Source organism: Rhodamnia argentea, chromosome 7 (genome assembly GCF_020921035.1).
Source record: "Rhodamnia argentea isolate NSW1041297 chromosome 7, ASM2092103v1, whole genome shotgun sequence".
Taxonomy (NCBI): Eukaryota; Viridiplantae; Streptophyta; class Magnoliopsida; order Myrtales; family Myrtaceae; genus Rhodamnia; species Rhodamnia argentea.
This window is the reverse complement of record NC_063156.1, coordinates 13,202,417-13,218,377: the sequence shown is the minus strand read 5'-3', so window position 1 is coordinate 13,218,377 and position 15,961 is coordinate 13,202,417. Positions and strand designations below refer to the sequence as shown.

The window sequence follows — 15,961 nt, the reverse complement described above, 5'->3', positions numbered from 1 at the left end:
CTCTTTCCCCATTCTCTTTCCAGATTCCAGCTTCCCTTTCCCGTCTCAGGAGCCACGCCTTTCCCTCTCTTTAATCTTCTCTCTCGGCTCTTTCCCCTCCCCGTCTCTCTCTTTGCACTTTTCCCCCTCTATCTCTCCATCCTTCTCCCTCTTGAGCTTCGTCGTTCGCAGTTTAGGTAAAGCTTCCATTTCTCTGATAAAGCTTCCATTTCTCTGAGTTCCCTTTTGGTCATTTGTCTCGTTAATGTGTCTTTGCTGATTGGTAGGGGGTGCCAGTGTTGCCTCTTGTAACGTTGATAGTTCTTTGTTCGTGAAACGATTGTCGAGATTCTGCTTCACGCTTCCTTTGGACAACAAAGAGCAAGCGGACCATGCAGGAATCAAACCGGTCCGGTTATCAGTTCCCGACACTGAAAACCGGTCCTTCTGATCTATTCTGATTCCTTTGTGGGACTGGACTGGGTCAAGGACCGATTACCCTACCCTCAGCTCTAAGATTTCATTCAGATGGCACATGCATTCTCTTCGAATTTGCTGCAGAATATCAATTTTTCGTGATATGAGAATTAATTTGAAGGAAATGTGTCATAAATATATCTATTGCTCGGTTGGAGATTTTTTATGGTATTAAGCGAAAAAAGGGCAATGCAACATCAATAGGAGCAATCACCATTACATGGCGATGTAACACGCCATTGACGATAAATGAAAATATCTGCAATCGCTGAATCCAAATAACCAATTAGGTGAATGAAAGAAAGGTCAACGGACCTGAACTACGTCTGCTACATGGAAAGAGGACAAATAAGGCGCGCTACCGCACCGCGATAACGTCAGGACAGAGATTTATTCATATTGAAGCGTCACTTCCTGATTTCGATACTTACAGGCAAGAACGAAAAGCCATTAGCTCACACTGGCAGGCACCTAGGAAGTCGGAATCCAGTAGGGCAAGTCTAGATGGACATGAACTTTGGAGTCACGATCTCGAGAAGTCCCTTGGGATTGTCCGCGTGAACCCAGTGGCCAGAATTAGGAAGAACATGGACTGAAACCTTCCCTTCAGATCGGTCCCTTCCTGGACTAGAAAGTCTTTCAAGCCGTTGTATCACATCCGGGTCCCATCGATCGCTTTTCTCTGCACGTACAATTGCTATTTCCATAGCTTTCGGCGGTTCCTCCAACAAAGACCAATAGGATGTCTCCCTGACGGAATTTTTAGTCACCTTATATCACGGGGGGGAGTAGTACATATTCACACACTTACATCAAACAGAATGCAGATAATTACCTGTACGAATCAAACATTTGGACGGCACCTTCCAGATTAAAAGCCCACGTTTCATGGTCTCCAGATTTCTTGAGGTTGCTGCCTATCCACTCTGCTAAGGACTTTGAGAAACCAAGTTCTAGCATGTGGTTCACCAGCCACCTGAAGACGAGCATCAAACACGAAGTTCTTAGCACCCCCTTAAAATTGTGTTCAACTCTGCAATTTAAATGAACACTATGATAAGAGGAATCCCACATGATGATTGTGAATATACTCAAATAGAAGTTAGAACAACTCGGACAAATTGCAGACAGATTATCAACTTTATTGGGCCTTTTTGATACAATCAAATAAAAAGCCCCAAGGGCGCCATATTCTAGGAGCCCAAACTATGTGATTCTGTCCTCCATTGAGAAGCATTCTGATATGTCTTTTCTTGGAGCAGCCCTTTGGGATTTAATTATGGAAGACATTGCTTACATGTCTAATACTGGACTAGCCAACACGAATGACAGCAAGGAGATACACATATCCCTTCTCAAGATGATGTGGACTCAGAAAACCACTTTCCAAGGGGTATTGAAGTCCTAAGAACAACTTATTAAACACTTCTTCTTGCTGCACAATGTCTTCATTTGCATTAACAATTTGCATGACTAAGAAAGAGAGAAAAAAATGTTGCAACATGAAAATGTGACTATAACATGCTAGCAAAGGACGAAGGATAGTCCTACTTTCTTGATGGGATTGTTGAAGGTAAACTCTGCAATGTTTCCAAAACTTTTTCTACTTCTCCATCGCTATTCTCCAGCTTTACTTCTCCCGGGACAGAATCCAGCACCCACAGCTGCTCTGCATCAGGAAATAGCAATAACTAAAGAGCTTTGCCAGCACATTAGCTGCCATAACATGCAGACACACACATATCACAATCAGGATCACTCAAACAAACACACACATATCACAATCAGGATCACTCAAACAAAAATTTCCAGTACCATTGACATCATATGGTTACATGATTGGAAAAAGAAAATTATACCTATATGGCTTGAATTACAAGACTTACTAGTGCATGTTCAGAATAGAGCACAGCATAGTCAGCATAAAATATCAAGCAAGACCAGAAAACAGAAAAGGAAAAAGTAAAATGCCATAGGCCTGTCAACCATATTGATTTCACTCCCAGGAGTTAGACAATTTTCCTAAAAGCTTAGGCTAATCGGAAACGAATATACCATGCTCATCAAGCATATCTCTTAACATTTTCCATTGGGTGTAAGCCGGACCTTACACACGAAACACATGATGTGGATGTAAATGTGTCAAATTGAGCATCAGAGACCCTGAAAACAAGAGGTCAATACCAGGGAAATGAGGGAGTGCTAGGATTCAGATTCTTGGAGGTGCTCTGCTATCTTATTAGAAAAACAAATTTTCCCATCAGATTCTTGTAAACAGAAAACTGAGCACTAGCATATCGAGCATATCTTTTCATGCCAGATACCCTGTCATATTCAATTACTAAAACTACTTTGAAAACGAATGATGTACAAGCAATACCACCTTGGTACTGTTTCAAAGAAACAAATTCCCAAATTCTGTAAACCCAACAGCATGACTGAAAGAATAAGACCCCAAGTAACATTCACCTCATTAGTGGCTACGGACCCAGTGGTGCATTGTTTGAGAGTGATGAAACATATTCTATCTAGATCATCAATTAACTGAAAAATGAATTCCAAAAGCATAATTCCATATTTCCAGTAATTTTGTAACATGGAGCTCAACCATACTTTGACTTTTACAATGAGGTAAGCAATTTCAAGACAAAGCCCATGGAAAGGCACACAACTATTGGATTAATGAAAGAACCTCCATTGCCCTTCACTATCAAGTGCATAAGGCTATCACATTCCACTCACTTATTAATAAAAGTTGAGGATTCCAGCTTAAGAACCAGATCACCAGAGTTTAGACACATTAAAGACTAGTACGAGTAAGACCGGGAAAGGATCGACAGAGCCTGAAGTTGTGTTGAAGGTACATATATTGCTCCATCAAGGAACGACAGTGCTCTACAATAATGAACGTTTGCAGGAGTTTAATTTACTGAGTTATCAAGTTGCACTTCTGGACAGTCATTACTCAAATATCTTTTCTATTTTCTAAAAGTAAAATGGATTCCCCACCCTCCATGAATGACGTTCTCCAGCAATAAGGATTATTTGTGAAAATAACTGGCCGTTTGCTCTAGTCAAGAAAATCTAAGAGACTAAGACTGGTTAGTACATAAACTAACCACTAATCAAGCACGTCCAAATAACGTTTTTGCGTTCCTCTGACGTCTACATTCCAGTGAAGGACAAGCCAATTCCCGTCGTATGATTTCAATTTGGAAGACAATGGTGCCATCACAATTTTTTCCCTCAGCTTAGAAACATACTTCTATTTGACCTCAATACAAATCCTATCTTGCTTAAATGATGACGTAACGAGCACCGACAATCAAAGCAAGCAACCAATTGCCCATCCCAAAGAATTCTTTTTCTAGCATTAATATAACTCTCACCACGTAAAGCATGCTTACGAAACGTGATCGCTGACTTAGGGGCGAACTTCGCTGGAGCTGCCAATCTTAACCAGCATCATTCACTTCATAATTTAGAAGCTAAATAACAATCACCCCAGCTCCCCCCCAAAAGCACCCAAAAACAAAAAGCACCAAGACAGCAAATTTACCACACACTAAGGGCAAAATTATTGAGCTGCGGAGCTAGACAATCATAATAATTTGAGATGGAGAACATCGATCACTTAAAGATAAATAGATGAGAAATGATGAGGAAATGCTCCTACCAGTCTGGGACAAGCGGCGGATTCACCATAGTCCCCACGGGTACAGCTCTGCGCGAACTGCAGGGCCACTTTGCCACCCATGGAGTGGCCTATCACAGCATCAGGCCAAGCCCAGCCTCGAGACTTCACCAGATCAGCCAAATCCTTGGCAGCATTGAACATGTCATGAGGTGGACCAAAGCCTCCCAACTCAGCCGATTTCCCGTGGTTCCTCAAATCCACCAGAACCATCCTCCACTCTGCAATACCCCAAGAGCATTGGAAAAAAAAGCAGAAGAAAAGAAAAACTCCAGTCCTCCACGAAACATTCAGAGAGAGTACCAGAGGGAGGGGAGGCGGTGGAGAGAGTGGAGGCCAAGGAGCGAGAGAAAGATCTCCAGTTCCTGCCGGAGCCTAAGAGGCCGTGGAGCACGAAAGCCGTCGGGGGGACGGGATTGTCGTCGGAGGAAGGAGGGCGTACCTCCTCGTAAGCTAGGGTTTGCAGGGACCGGGAGGAGGAGCTGGTCAGCAGGGAATGGTGCGGACTCGGTGAGTCGAGGAACCGAGTTAGGAGAAGGAGAGACCGTTTGTTTCCCAGACTTCCGGCCATGGATGATCCCCCACCCCCCACTCTGTGCTGGGAGTCCGGAGGCTTCAGACTTGATCAGCGGAGACGGGGTTACATCTATTTTGCGAAAATTAAAGAGAAAATTCGGAATAAGAGTTTTCACAAACTTAAGTTCGTGAAATAGATATTATCTTAAATACGGATTTGAAGTATCTTTATTATCTCAAATTATTTTAAATAAAGATATGAAATGAATTTTATTTTAAATAAAAAATATGAAATGAATTTTATTTCAAATAAATGTCCGAACTGAGCATGACGATCTCAAATAAAGGTCCGACCTACACGACGACCAAGAGCTTTTTCATCTTTTACTTTTATGATCTTTTTGCCTTTTATTTTTTTTTTGTTTTCCTTTTGTTTTTTTGTTTTTAATTTCCATTTCGTCGGCTGACCAGCCATAGGTAATGTCTATTTCGGGTCTTTATTCGAGATAGTACCCACTTCACGTTCTTATTTGAAAAAACAATGACCCTTCAACATTTTTATTGTGAACAGAATAAATGATTGAATAATTGATGCCTTCAACATTCATGCGCCTTGGGGCGTTTTTTGTCAATTGTGAAGAGAATGATAGGTTATTGATGATCCTCGTGTTAAGTACGTTTCGAGTTTGAGCCCAACAGATAAAAGCCTACCCGAATTGAAGTGATTAAAATAAATAAATCATTCACTTAAAAGTAAAATAAAAAAAAAGGAATCTTAGCTTAAATTTTGGAGATTAACTTTCCTAATATTAATGAGACTACTAAATGGGGAAGTCCAACTTGAACCATGATTCAATCTGACTTGTGTCTAGTCTTTCACATAAATATTTGCTTCCTGCAACCGGGATAGTTAGAGGGAAAAGAATTGAAGCCTCGCTTTACATGAGTGCTTGGGGACGCGGAACGGCGCCGTTTTGACGAGTACTTGTCCGTGGGTTTTGTTCGTGAATTACATTCGAGAAGAATTTAGTATTGAAGCCAATTAAGTCTTGTGAGTAAGATTTGTCAATCCGAGATTGATAGATTATTTAATTATGGGGCTAAACACTTGTGGGATATTTGGTGTAATTGGAGATTGAGAAAATCTAGAGTATTTGAGTAATCCGAGTGTAATTGTAAACATCCTTATATCGCTTGATCTATAGTGGTCACTACAACCGAACCATGTAAATATGGTGTTCGATTTATTTTCTTCTTGCCTTCGCACGTCAGCTTGTCTTCTTCTTGTGTTGTTCGTTGCTATTTGCGCTCTCCAATCATGCTGGTTCTTCCATATCTACAAGCAAGAACAATGGATTTTAGTTTGGATCTCCTCTTTGGTTTCCCTCTCTTGGATTTTAAGACATTCCCCGCCACCACGCCGGCACATCGGAGGCATCTATTTCGATTGTATGTCCGAGGATTTTGTCCCGACTGTCTTACTCTTACAATCCAAAGTTCTTGGAATTGTAAATGGAGCTTAAGATGACTGGACTTTTAACCTCGAGTTCCAGTTTCTTGTTTTCGTTCTGCTCTTCTCCTCATTCTTCTTTCTGCTTTCTCTGATAATTCCGATACCATGTTCAAATGGTGGAGCCTTTGCTCTTTCCTTTACATTCTTCTCCTGGCATTCTTTTCTGGTTTAGTCGATGCTCGAGCTTACAATGCAACTGCAGGCCTCTCTACGAGATGGATAGCTAATACTCGTCCGCAGCTCGATTGGATTTTTCCCATTTCGCCCATTCTCGGGAGAGGACACAATGGCTCCGGCATGGCATTCACATGTGGCTTCTACTTCGTAGACAGACCGAATGGTTGCTATTTCGGCATTTTTATTGTTAGCAACGTCCAGAATTTTGAAACCGAAGCTCTAGTAGATTCAGTAGTGCTGTGGTCAGCTAATCGAAACAATCCGGTCGGGGACAGCTCCGCGTTGGAGCTCACGGCAAAATGAGATTTGGTATTGACAGATGTTGACGGGGTCGTTGGCTTGGTCTACCAACACTACGGGTAAGCTTGTTGCAGGCACGAACTTGACAGACACCGGCAATCTTGTGCTGTTTGATAAGAACAATGCCGCGGTGGGGCAATCCTTCGATCACCCTGCAGACACACTTCTCCTTGGGCAGAAATTGACCCCAGTTACTTCCTCTGTGAATTGGACCGAGCAAGGTTTTATTTTCACTTTCGCTAACTCCTAGTGGTTTGTTTGCCCAGATAGAGACTGATCCTCCACAGGCGTATTTCTCTGTTCGGTTAAATTTCCCTAACACAAGCCATGACTCTAATTATATTGAATTTGTTGAAGGAGCTCTGGAATTGTTCATGAATTCCACAAGAGATGGGTTTGTGCTCTCTGATTTTGATGCATCTGCGCAGTATATGAAGTTTGAATCTGATGGACATTTTCGGGACGGATTGGAGTCTTTGGAAGCTTCACAGTTCCAAACCTTTCTGGAGCTTAAAGACGTTACTTACTTCACCAGTGAGACAGACCCGCAACTTACTCTAGATCTAGCAAACATAGATAAGGAGAGTTGCAGAAAGGCCTGCGCCAACAACTGCTCATGCACAACAGCTTTTTTCCTAAATGATTCAGGTTCTTGCTACTTAGCATCTCAAGTATTTCTTTTATGAACTTAGGACCAATTCCTGCCCATTCCATTGCTCTCATAAAATTACAGAAGATCTCCAATGAAGCACCTTCTCTTGAAAATAGCAAAAAGTCGTACATTCTTGAGGTAATAATACTCAGTTGCAGTTGGGTCACTCATTGTCTGGACCCCATTCATCATGTTGTCGAAAATATTCTCGCTCTTAGGAGGCAAGAAGTTGATGAAGTTGAAGAGGACTACCCAGAACAACTGCCCGGGCTACCTACAAGGTTCACTTATGATGATTTAATAGCCGTCACCGAGGGTTTCAGTAAGAAGCTCGGTGAAGGAGGCTTCGGATCTGTTTTTGAAGGTACTCTGATTGACGGCACAAAAGTTGCGGTGAAACAGCTTGACGGGGTACGCCAAGTCAAAAAATCTTTTCTAGCTGAAGTTGAGACTATTGCTAGCATTCATCATGTTAACTTGCTGAGACTCATTGGACTTTGTGCCACGAAGTTCCACAGGCTGCTGGTCCATGGGCACATGTCCAATGGTTCTTTGGATCGGTGGATCTTTCGCAAATCAAAAGGGTCATTCGTGCTTGACCGGACAAAAGAGGAGAAAGATCATTTATGACAAAGTCAAGGGCCTAAATTATCTTCACGAAGAATGTAGATGGAAGATAATTCACATGGACGTTAAAATCCAAAATATTCTCTTGGATGAAAACTTTAATGCTAAGGTTGCTGATTTTGGCTTGTCTAAATTGCTGATCTTGGCTTGTAAGGATCTGCAACTAAATCGACCCCATGTGGTCAATATGATGAGACTTGCTGCATGGTGCTTACAAGGTGACTTTTCAAAGAGGCCTTCCATGTTGATGGTCATGAATGTGTCGAATGGAGTTATGGAAATTCCAGGTGATCTAGGTTATGAGTTTTCACATCTCACCTTGAATATTGATGTAATGGTTGGTCGGGAGAATGTTGATGTTGGTGCTACAATTTCTGTGTTACCATCAATTCCATCGGGTCCATGGTGATCTTATAGTTAATATTGCTTTTGTTTCTCTTCTATAGCGTCGTTTTGAAGTTTTAGATCATTTCGTGCCGTTGTCAGTTTACCGAATTGCATGTGCTCCACAGTACAATAACCATTTCCTACAATGAAATTGTACATGTCTGCTTAGCTTTTTCGATAGTGAATTCAGACGAATTACATCTCCATAGACAGTCTATTGTGTTTTAGTTAAAGTGCTTAAAGTGAGGTGATTTTTCTTATCTTGGCGAGGAGAGGACCCTTCTCATGCAAAGGACATGCAGGAGTCATAAGGCATGAAGGAACAGGACATAGCGAATTAGTCATCATCACTGCCTGAAAGTACCATAAACGGAAAACCTTTGGGCCCTCGTTGGCCATCTTCTGCATCACGGGAAACATTGCGCTGCGCAAGGCATAAATGTCCGGATCTCTCCGTCGCACGGCATGAAACGCTGTACCATGCAAGACATAAAAGCCCGAAAAACTGCAACCCTATCATCTAATTACTAAGATAATTGACAGGGTGAAGCACTAGCAAGAAGAAATCAACACAAGTGATAAAACCGAGATAGACTTAGAGAATGTATCGAGTTTAATGTGGAATACTCTTTCAAAGAATGTTATAACTGAGAAAGCGAAAGTGACCGATGCGATAGTAAAAAATGCTAACTGCGCATCACACAGGAAAGCACACCGAGATACAAAAGATAAGCCCCATTTAACAGGCGCTACAATTACTAGTTTCAAATAGAAACTCATCGGGATAAGTACACCATGTGTGCCATAACTTATGTACGACATTTACTTGAGTGCCATAACTTTCAAAACGTTCACTTAGATGCTATAATTTTCAAAAATCGTTCACGTGAGTGACACGTTGAAGCAAAATCGTTCACTTGAGTGCTATAACAACTTTTTCGGCACGCCATGTCGGCTTTCCGGCGAACCACGTTAGTTTTCCGGCGAGCCACGTTAGCTTTTCGGTTGCCACGTCGGCTTTTCCAGCATCCAAGTTAACATGGCACTCAAGTGAACGATTTTTGAAAGTTATGGCACTTAAATGAACGATTTTTGAAAGTTATGGTACTTAAATGAACGTTTTTAAAAGTTATGGCACTTAAGTGAACGCCATACAAAAGTTATGACACTTCTAGTGTACTTTTCCCGAAACTCATCCTTTTGTTCATTTTGGTTTTTTGAGTTTCACCGTACTGTGAGTTGCCTAATTACTCTGTGATGTTCTTGACAAGTTCCATGGCATGGTGATTTTTTTTGTCCCTACTATTCCAATATGTCATGTATCTCTAACTTGGCTTCAAATGTTCTTTGATACAGATTTGAATTTGTTAAAATATGTCTCGAGTTTAAGCCTGTTAAATAAAACCCCAACCTGAGATTAATTATAAATTTTGGAGGTCTGAAAATTCGGCATTGGATATTTTGTGAACATCCGTAATGGAAATCTTTCCTTTTTGGAATTGCAGTCTAAAGTGCAACAGAACATCTCAAGTGCCAATATTTGTACGCAGTACTTACTTTGGTGCAAATATTTTTTCTGGATCACTTAAGAGTCAATTTTTTTTAAAAAAAATTATTTGAGTGCCAACTCCGGTGCGCGTCGCCGGAAATCTTATGTGGCGTCTACATGGCTCGTAGGAAGATCCTAGTAAATAATAAAAAAATCCAAAAATTAATAAAAAAAATTCCACCTAACATTAAAAAATTAAGAACAAGGTAGAAACTGAAAAAAAAAAAAGTAAAAATTAAACAGAACAAAAACAGTTAAAAAATAGCCAAAAAAGCATAAGGACTTCAACATTTGTATCTGCAAATGATAATGTAATCTCCATGACTTTTATTTACAAAAACATCAAAATTTACTCACTTATTTATACTTAAAAAAAATAGAAATTAAGCGAAACAACTAAATAACAAAAAAAGTAAAAAAAGCTAATTAAATCAGTGGAAATTCCTTTTGTGCGTCTATTTTGTATTCTTCTTCTTCCACCGTATTTATGGGAATTCCTTCTGTTGCTACATTATTTTTTTTTTCTTGAGGAAACTTTGATTAACATTGCAAGAAATAATAACCTGCATGTGTTTATTGAAAAATTCAGTCTTAAATTAAAAATAAGTTAACAACTAAAAAAAAGTGAAAAAAAAATCCAGCCACCGCAAGGATTGCCCACCCGGCCGCCGCCCCACTGTTGTTGTGCCCCAACCATTGGTCAGCGACCCCTGCCGATTGCCACCTAGCGGCGGACCCCCATAGGCGGCGACCCTCGGCTAGGCTTGGGTGAGGGTTTGCTGGAACTCGCCAACGGTCGACGGGGGTCGTTGAGTAGGCCCCCACCCATCGCAGACCATTGCCGAAGACGGTAGGATGGTGTTGGCGAGGGCTGTGCAAGCCTTCACCATTGCTAGGTTTTTTTGTTTTTACTTTTTTTAATATAAGACTAAATTTTTTAAGTAAAAATTACCACATGGACTTTTATTAAGTAAAATTTCCATGTGAACTGATTATTTAAAAAAAAAAGCCACGTGGATTTATAAATTATGTGGCACTAAAATGTTTTAAATAAGAATGCCACGTATATATTTTGGTTGGAATTTCTTGCCGTTAGCACTAAAGTGATCGTTTTTTTTTTTCGATTTGACATTTAAGTGATCCAAAAAAAAAGTATTGGCACCAAAGTGAGAGCTATACACAATAATTGGCAATTGAGGTGTCCTTTAGCAGAGTCCAAAGTGAATATTTTGGAAATTAAGTTGTCGATTTGATAATTCCAAATTTTTTTAAGATAACGGAAACCAATTTTCATGTGGAATTCGGTCAATAAAACAAAAAACACTGGATAGTTCAACATAGACAAGAATATGAAAAATATTTGGTCAACTTGGAATTTGTTGCCCAATGCGGGCTGTTAGATTTATTCTTTTCCTTGTAAGAGGCGCGCGCGCGCACACATATATATATTCTCAAGGGATTACTCAGATGGATGTGAAGAATTCTTGAAATGCCTTTTGTTGAGTGCTTGTTCGCAAATAAGCATTTTCCACCGATGTGCTGTCCTCGAGGATGAGTCACCCGGCATCTCACTTCAGAGGCATCTCAAGTTCATAGAGACGGAGGCATTTCTGATACACAATCGAAAGCATCCCGAATTCCGTCCGGCTTCACGGGGCATCGTCGTAGCACGGCAGGATGCTTTCTCATTTCATTGACACCGTGTAATGCATACACAATGAATCTTACCCTCATCGGTTCTCGGAAGATTCAATACAAATGAATGAATCATACGATTCTCATGATCATTTTTTTTTAAAGAAAATTGATCAATTCTCTTTTAGAAAATTAATCAATGTAGGAATCAAGCATATCGAGCGACAACTCAAGAATACAATCAAGATTCCAAACTATTGATGAACAGTTCTAATGTTAATCCAAACAAACCATAAAAGTTTGAAATTCACTCGCTTGGATTCAGAAAATTTCAATTTCCAAAGACGACGAACGGACGATAGGCTAAGGCGGTGCACGGCGGGCGCGGCAAACGGTGATGGCATAGCTGTCGATTAGGGCAGCCATGGCCTAAGGTTGTTACGGACTAAGGCGGTTGTGGGTGGTGCGAGGTGCATGAATGGCGACGGTGATCGAGCGGCAGTCAAATGGCGGTTGGCTTTAGCTAGAGCAATCGGCAATCCAACAGGGTAACTACAGAGGTTTCTGACAAGAGCTGATAGGATGAACTAACATCGATTTCCATTTATAATGGTTTAGCTAGCTTAGGCCAATTAGCTTGTCGCCAGCTTACAGTGGAGTCGGCTTACGACGAGTTAGTAGCGTGAGCAACTTGTGGACCGACCAGAGCATGACATGTGTCACATGAGCATCGCCCCATGGTGACACGTGGCATTGCCTTGCTACGTACCTCGTGGCTATGATACGTGGCATTCGCGTGTCTATACGCGGCCATGTGTCCCTATTCTATCTCCGGTTGTTCCAATTTCGTACATTCTTGACCCGGTGAGACCTAATTAAAAATAGTACCGGGTTCGTAAAAATTTCTGAAAAATATCCTGGGGTTCGGATAAAAATTTCTTAATGCTTATCCAATAATCAGAACTTATTTAAATACTAATTCACCCATAAGCAGGTGAGGGTTTTCGGGTCGTCAAAGCATTCACACGATCTTGCAATTATAGTGATGTACCTCCATAACAAAAAGAGTAATTTGATGTACTAGCAAGATATCTCAATATCCATTTTACTACATTTCAATGCTCTCCGCCTAGGTTCCGCAAATATCGACTCACAACTCCCACTGCTTGTGTAGTGTTTGGTCTCATGCTCACCATGGCATACATCAAACTTTTCATTGCTAACGCATACAACATTGTCGCCATCTTATCTTTCAAAGCATGTGTACTCGGACAAATATCCTTGGAATGTTTGAAGTGACTAGCTAGGAGTCGCAATCAGTTTTGCCTTATCCATGTTAAATCTTTTTAACACTTGTTCACATAGTCTTCCTATGACAACCATAATTTCTTATTTTTTTTGTCCCCGATGATTTTCATGCCTAAAATCTTCTTGGCCTCTCCCAAGTCTTTCATAGCAAATTACAATGCCAACATCTTCTTTACTTCTGCGATCCTCTTCATATTAGAACTAGCTTATAGCATGTCATCAATATATAAAGAAAGATACGCAATATCACCACCACTATACTTGAGAAAATAAACACAATGATCAGCCTCACAATGTGCAAATCCTTTTTCTTCCATAAAAACATCAAACTTTAAGTACTATTATTTCAGAGCTTTCTTCAAGCCATACAAGCTTTTCTTCAAGCGACACATCATGTTTTCTTTACCTTTAATCTCAAAACCTCTAAGTTGCGCCATGTATATCTCTTCATTTAGATCACCATGTATAACTCTTCATCTAGATCAATGATCACTATTAATGATCACCTTGATCAAGGCCTTGAGTCCTCGCATGGACGGTTTTGATCATTGGATCATGTCCAAGTCATTGTCATTTACAATTGCTAGTCTTTGTCTATGTCTTCTCAAAGAACAAGAAGAAAAGACGAAGTCATAGATCATGTTGATGAATCGACCGTTAGCTCGATAAAAGTTTCTTTAAAATCCAACGGTAGCATGTATAATTTCGTTGCACTATAAGAGCTTGAAGAGCACTCCGAAATTCCCTAGACAATAAATATTTAATAAATTAAGTCAAATTACCCACAGGTCAACAATTTAAGTATGGGAAAATGACACTAGAAGTGTCACAGCTTTGGTACTGCTTACTTTGGTGCCAAAGCTTTTTGCCAAATCACTTAAGCATCATTGATGCTTTGGGACGCCGAAATCCGATGCGACAATAATTGATCAATTGTTTGGACCAATGTGGCTCGCTGGTTCTTCAAGTCAACATTAATAGCCTTAAATGACATCATTCGACATTTTTTCCCCAAATATAAATCCTAATTCGGACAAGTCAAGCAATTTGCCCAAGTTCTTCAAATCTAATTCGCACAAATCAAGCAATTCCCTAAATTCTTCCATCCACAATTTGAAAGGCAATTTGGTCCGAATACATAGAGCACAATTCAGCCAGCGGCCGCCCTTGGTGTTGACGAGCATCAAGCGGGTCCACTCCTATTATAGAGCGGGCGACAATCCAATAATTAGTATATGGTCATAAACATAGAAATTAGGATTTTGTTAGGGTCTCTCATATTCTATGAATGGAATCCTCAAATGTACTCTTTTACCAAGTTATTGAGTAAAGATATAAACTTTAACTATTTTTTCCATTGAGGATGTTAAAACAATTACAATCACTAATACGGAGCATTGATTGATGCCTCCAACATTCATGGACTTTGTTTTTGGGGGGGTTGGGTGTCTTCTGCCAATTGTGAAGAGAATAGGCTAATGATGATCCTCCGATGTTAGTTTGTCTTCTTCATGTTGTCCGTTGTCTTTGGCGCTTTCGAATCGTGTTTGTTCTTCGATACCATCGAGAAAAACCGTCTTGTAGTTTCGAATGTTTCTTTTGTTTCCTTTCCTCACACTGTCATCCGGCCGGCACATCGGGGGCATCTACATTCATTCATCGTATGGAGGACGACTGAGTCCTGAATTTCTTAATCTTGCAATTCCATAGTTCTTGGACTTGTCAATGGAGGTCAAAATGATTGTACTCTCACCTCCAACCTCGATTTCCAGTTTCTTGCTTTCATTCTGCTCTTCTCCTCACTCCTCTCTCTGCTTTCTGTGATAATTCCAATACCATGTTCAAGTGCTGGAGACTTTGCTCTTTCCTTTCCTTTCTTCTCCTGCCATTTTTTTGTGGATTAGACAAGGCTCGAGCTGACATTCATCCAAATGTAGGCCTTTCCAATAAATGGATAGCCAATTATCAAGATCGGGCTACTGGCCTGTCACCCATTCTTGTGAATAAACGCAATGGATCGGACACGGCATTGGCTTGTGCCTTCTACTTGGATGGACACAGGAAAATTTATTATTTCGGCATCCTTATTGCTGGCGCTGACAAGAATTTTGACAGGCTTTTAGATCTGATACCGGTGTGGTCTGCTAATCGAGACAATCCGGTGGGTACCAACGCCACCTTGGAGCTCACGGCGGAAGGAGATTTGGTATTGACAGATGTTGATGGGTATGTGGCTTGGTCCACCAACACAACTGGCAAGTCTGTTGCGGGCATGAAATTGACAGACACCGGCAATCTTGTGCTCTTTGATCACAACAATGCCGCAGTGTGGCAATCCTTCGATCACCCTACGGACTCACTTGTCCTTGGGCAGAAATTGAAGGTGGGGCAGAAATTGACCCCGACTAATTCCCAAATGAGTCGAACCGAATGAAGTTTATTTTCACTTTCGCTTACCCCTAGCGGTTTACTTGCCCAGACAGAGACTGATCCTCCGCAGGTGTATCACTCTATTCGGATAGATTTTCCTGACACAAGAAATGACTCTAATTATATTGAATTTGTCGAAGGAGCTTTGGCATTGTTCGTGAATTCCTCAAGACAGGGTTCTGTGCTTTCTCATTTTGATTCACATATGCAGTACATGAAGTTTGGATCTAGTGGGAATCTGGCATCATATCAATGGGATGGATCTAGCTGGAATATGAGAGATGATCTTCTTAGTCCAGGTTATGGGAACTGTAGTTATCCAACGGTCTGTGGTAAATATGGAATTTGTTATCCCGACGGGCGGTGTCGCTGTCCAACATCAAGCAAGGGCACGAGCTTCTTCAAGCCAGTGGATGATAGAAATTTTAAACTCGGGTGTGTGGAAACTGTTCCTTTGTCTTGCGAAGCTTCGGAGTTCCAAACCTTCTTGGAGCTTAGTGACATTTCTTACTTCACCGATAGCCCAGACATGCAAATCATGCCAGATCTAGCAAATACGGATAAGGAGAGTTGCAAAGAGGCCTGTGCTCATGACTGCTCATGCACAACAGCTTTTTTCCAAAATGATTCAGGTTCTTGCTTTAGTATCTCAAGTACTTTCGCTTATATACCATGAGGAAATTTTGAGCTATTCCACTGTTCTCATTAAAGTACAGA

General features: G+C 40.8%; 1 protein-coding gene across 1 annotated transcript; it reads right to left on the bottom strand.

Moving 5' to 3' along the window:
* Window positions 1–688: 688 nt before the first annotated feature.
* LOC115741894 (protein ABHD11) lies at window positions 689–4,772 on the bottom strand. Its single transcript, XM_030675909.2, has 5 exons — window positions 4,454–4,772; window positions 4,133–4,371; window positions 2,008–2,120; window positions 1,292–1,432; window positions 689–1,206 (listed from the first exon to the last, which is right to left on the bottom strand). Exons 1-5 carry the CDS (start codon window positions 4,719–4,721, stop codon window positions 957–959), a joined length of 1,011 nt encoding a protein of 336 aa, XP_030531769.1. The 5' UTR covers window positions 4,722–4,772; the 3' UTR covers window positions 689–956.
* Between the last annotated feature and the right edge of the window lie 11,189 nt (window positions 4,773–15,961).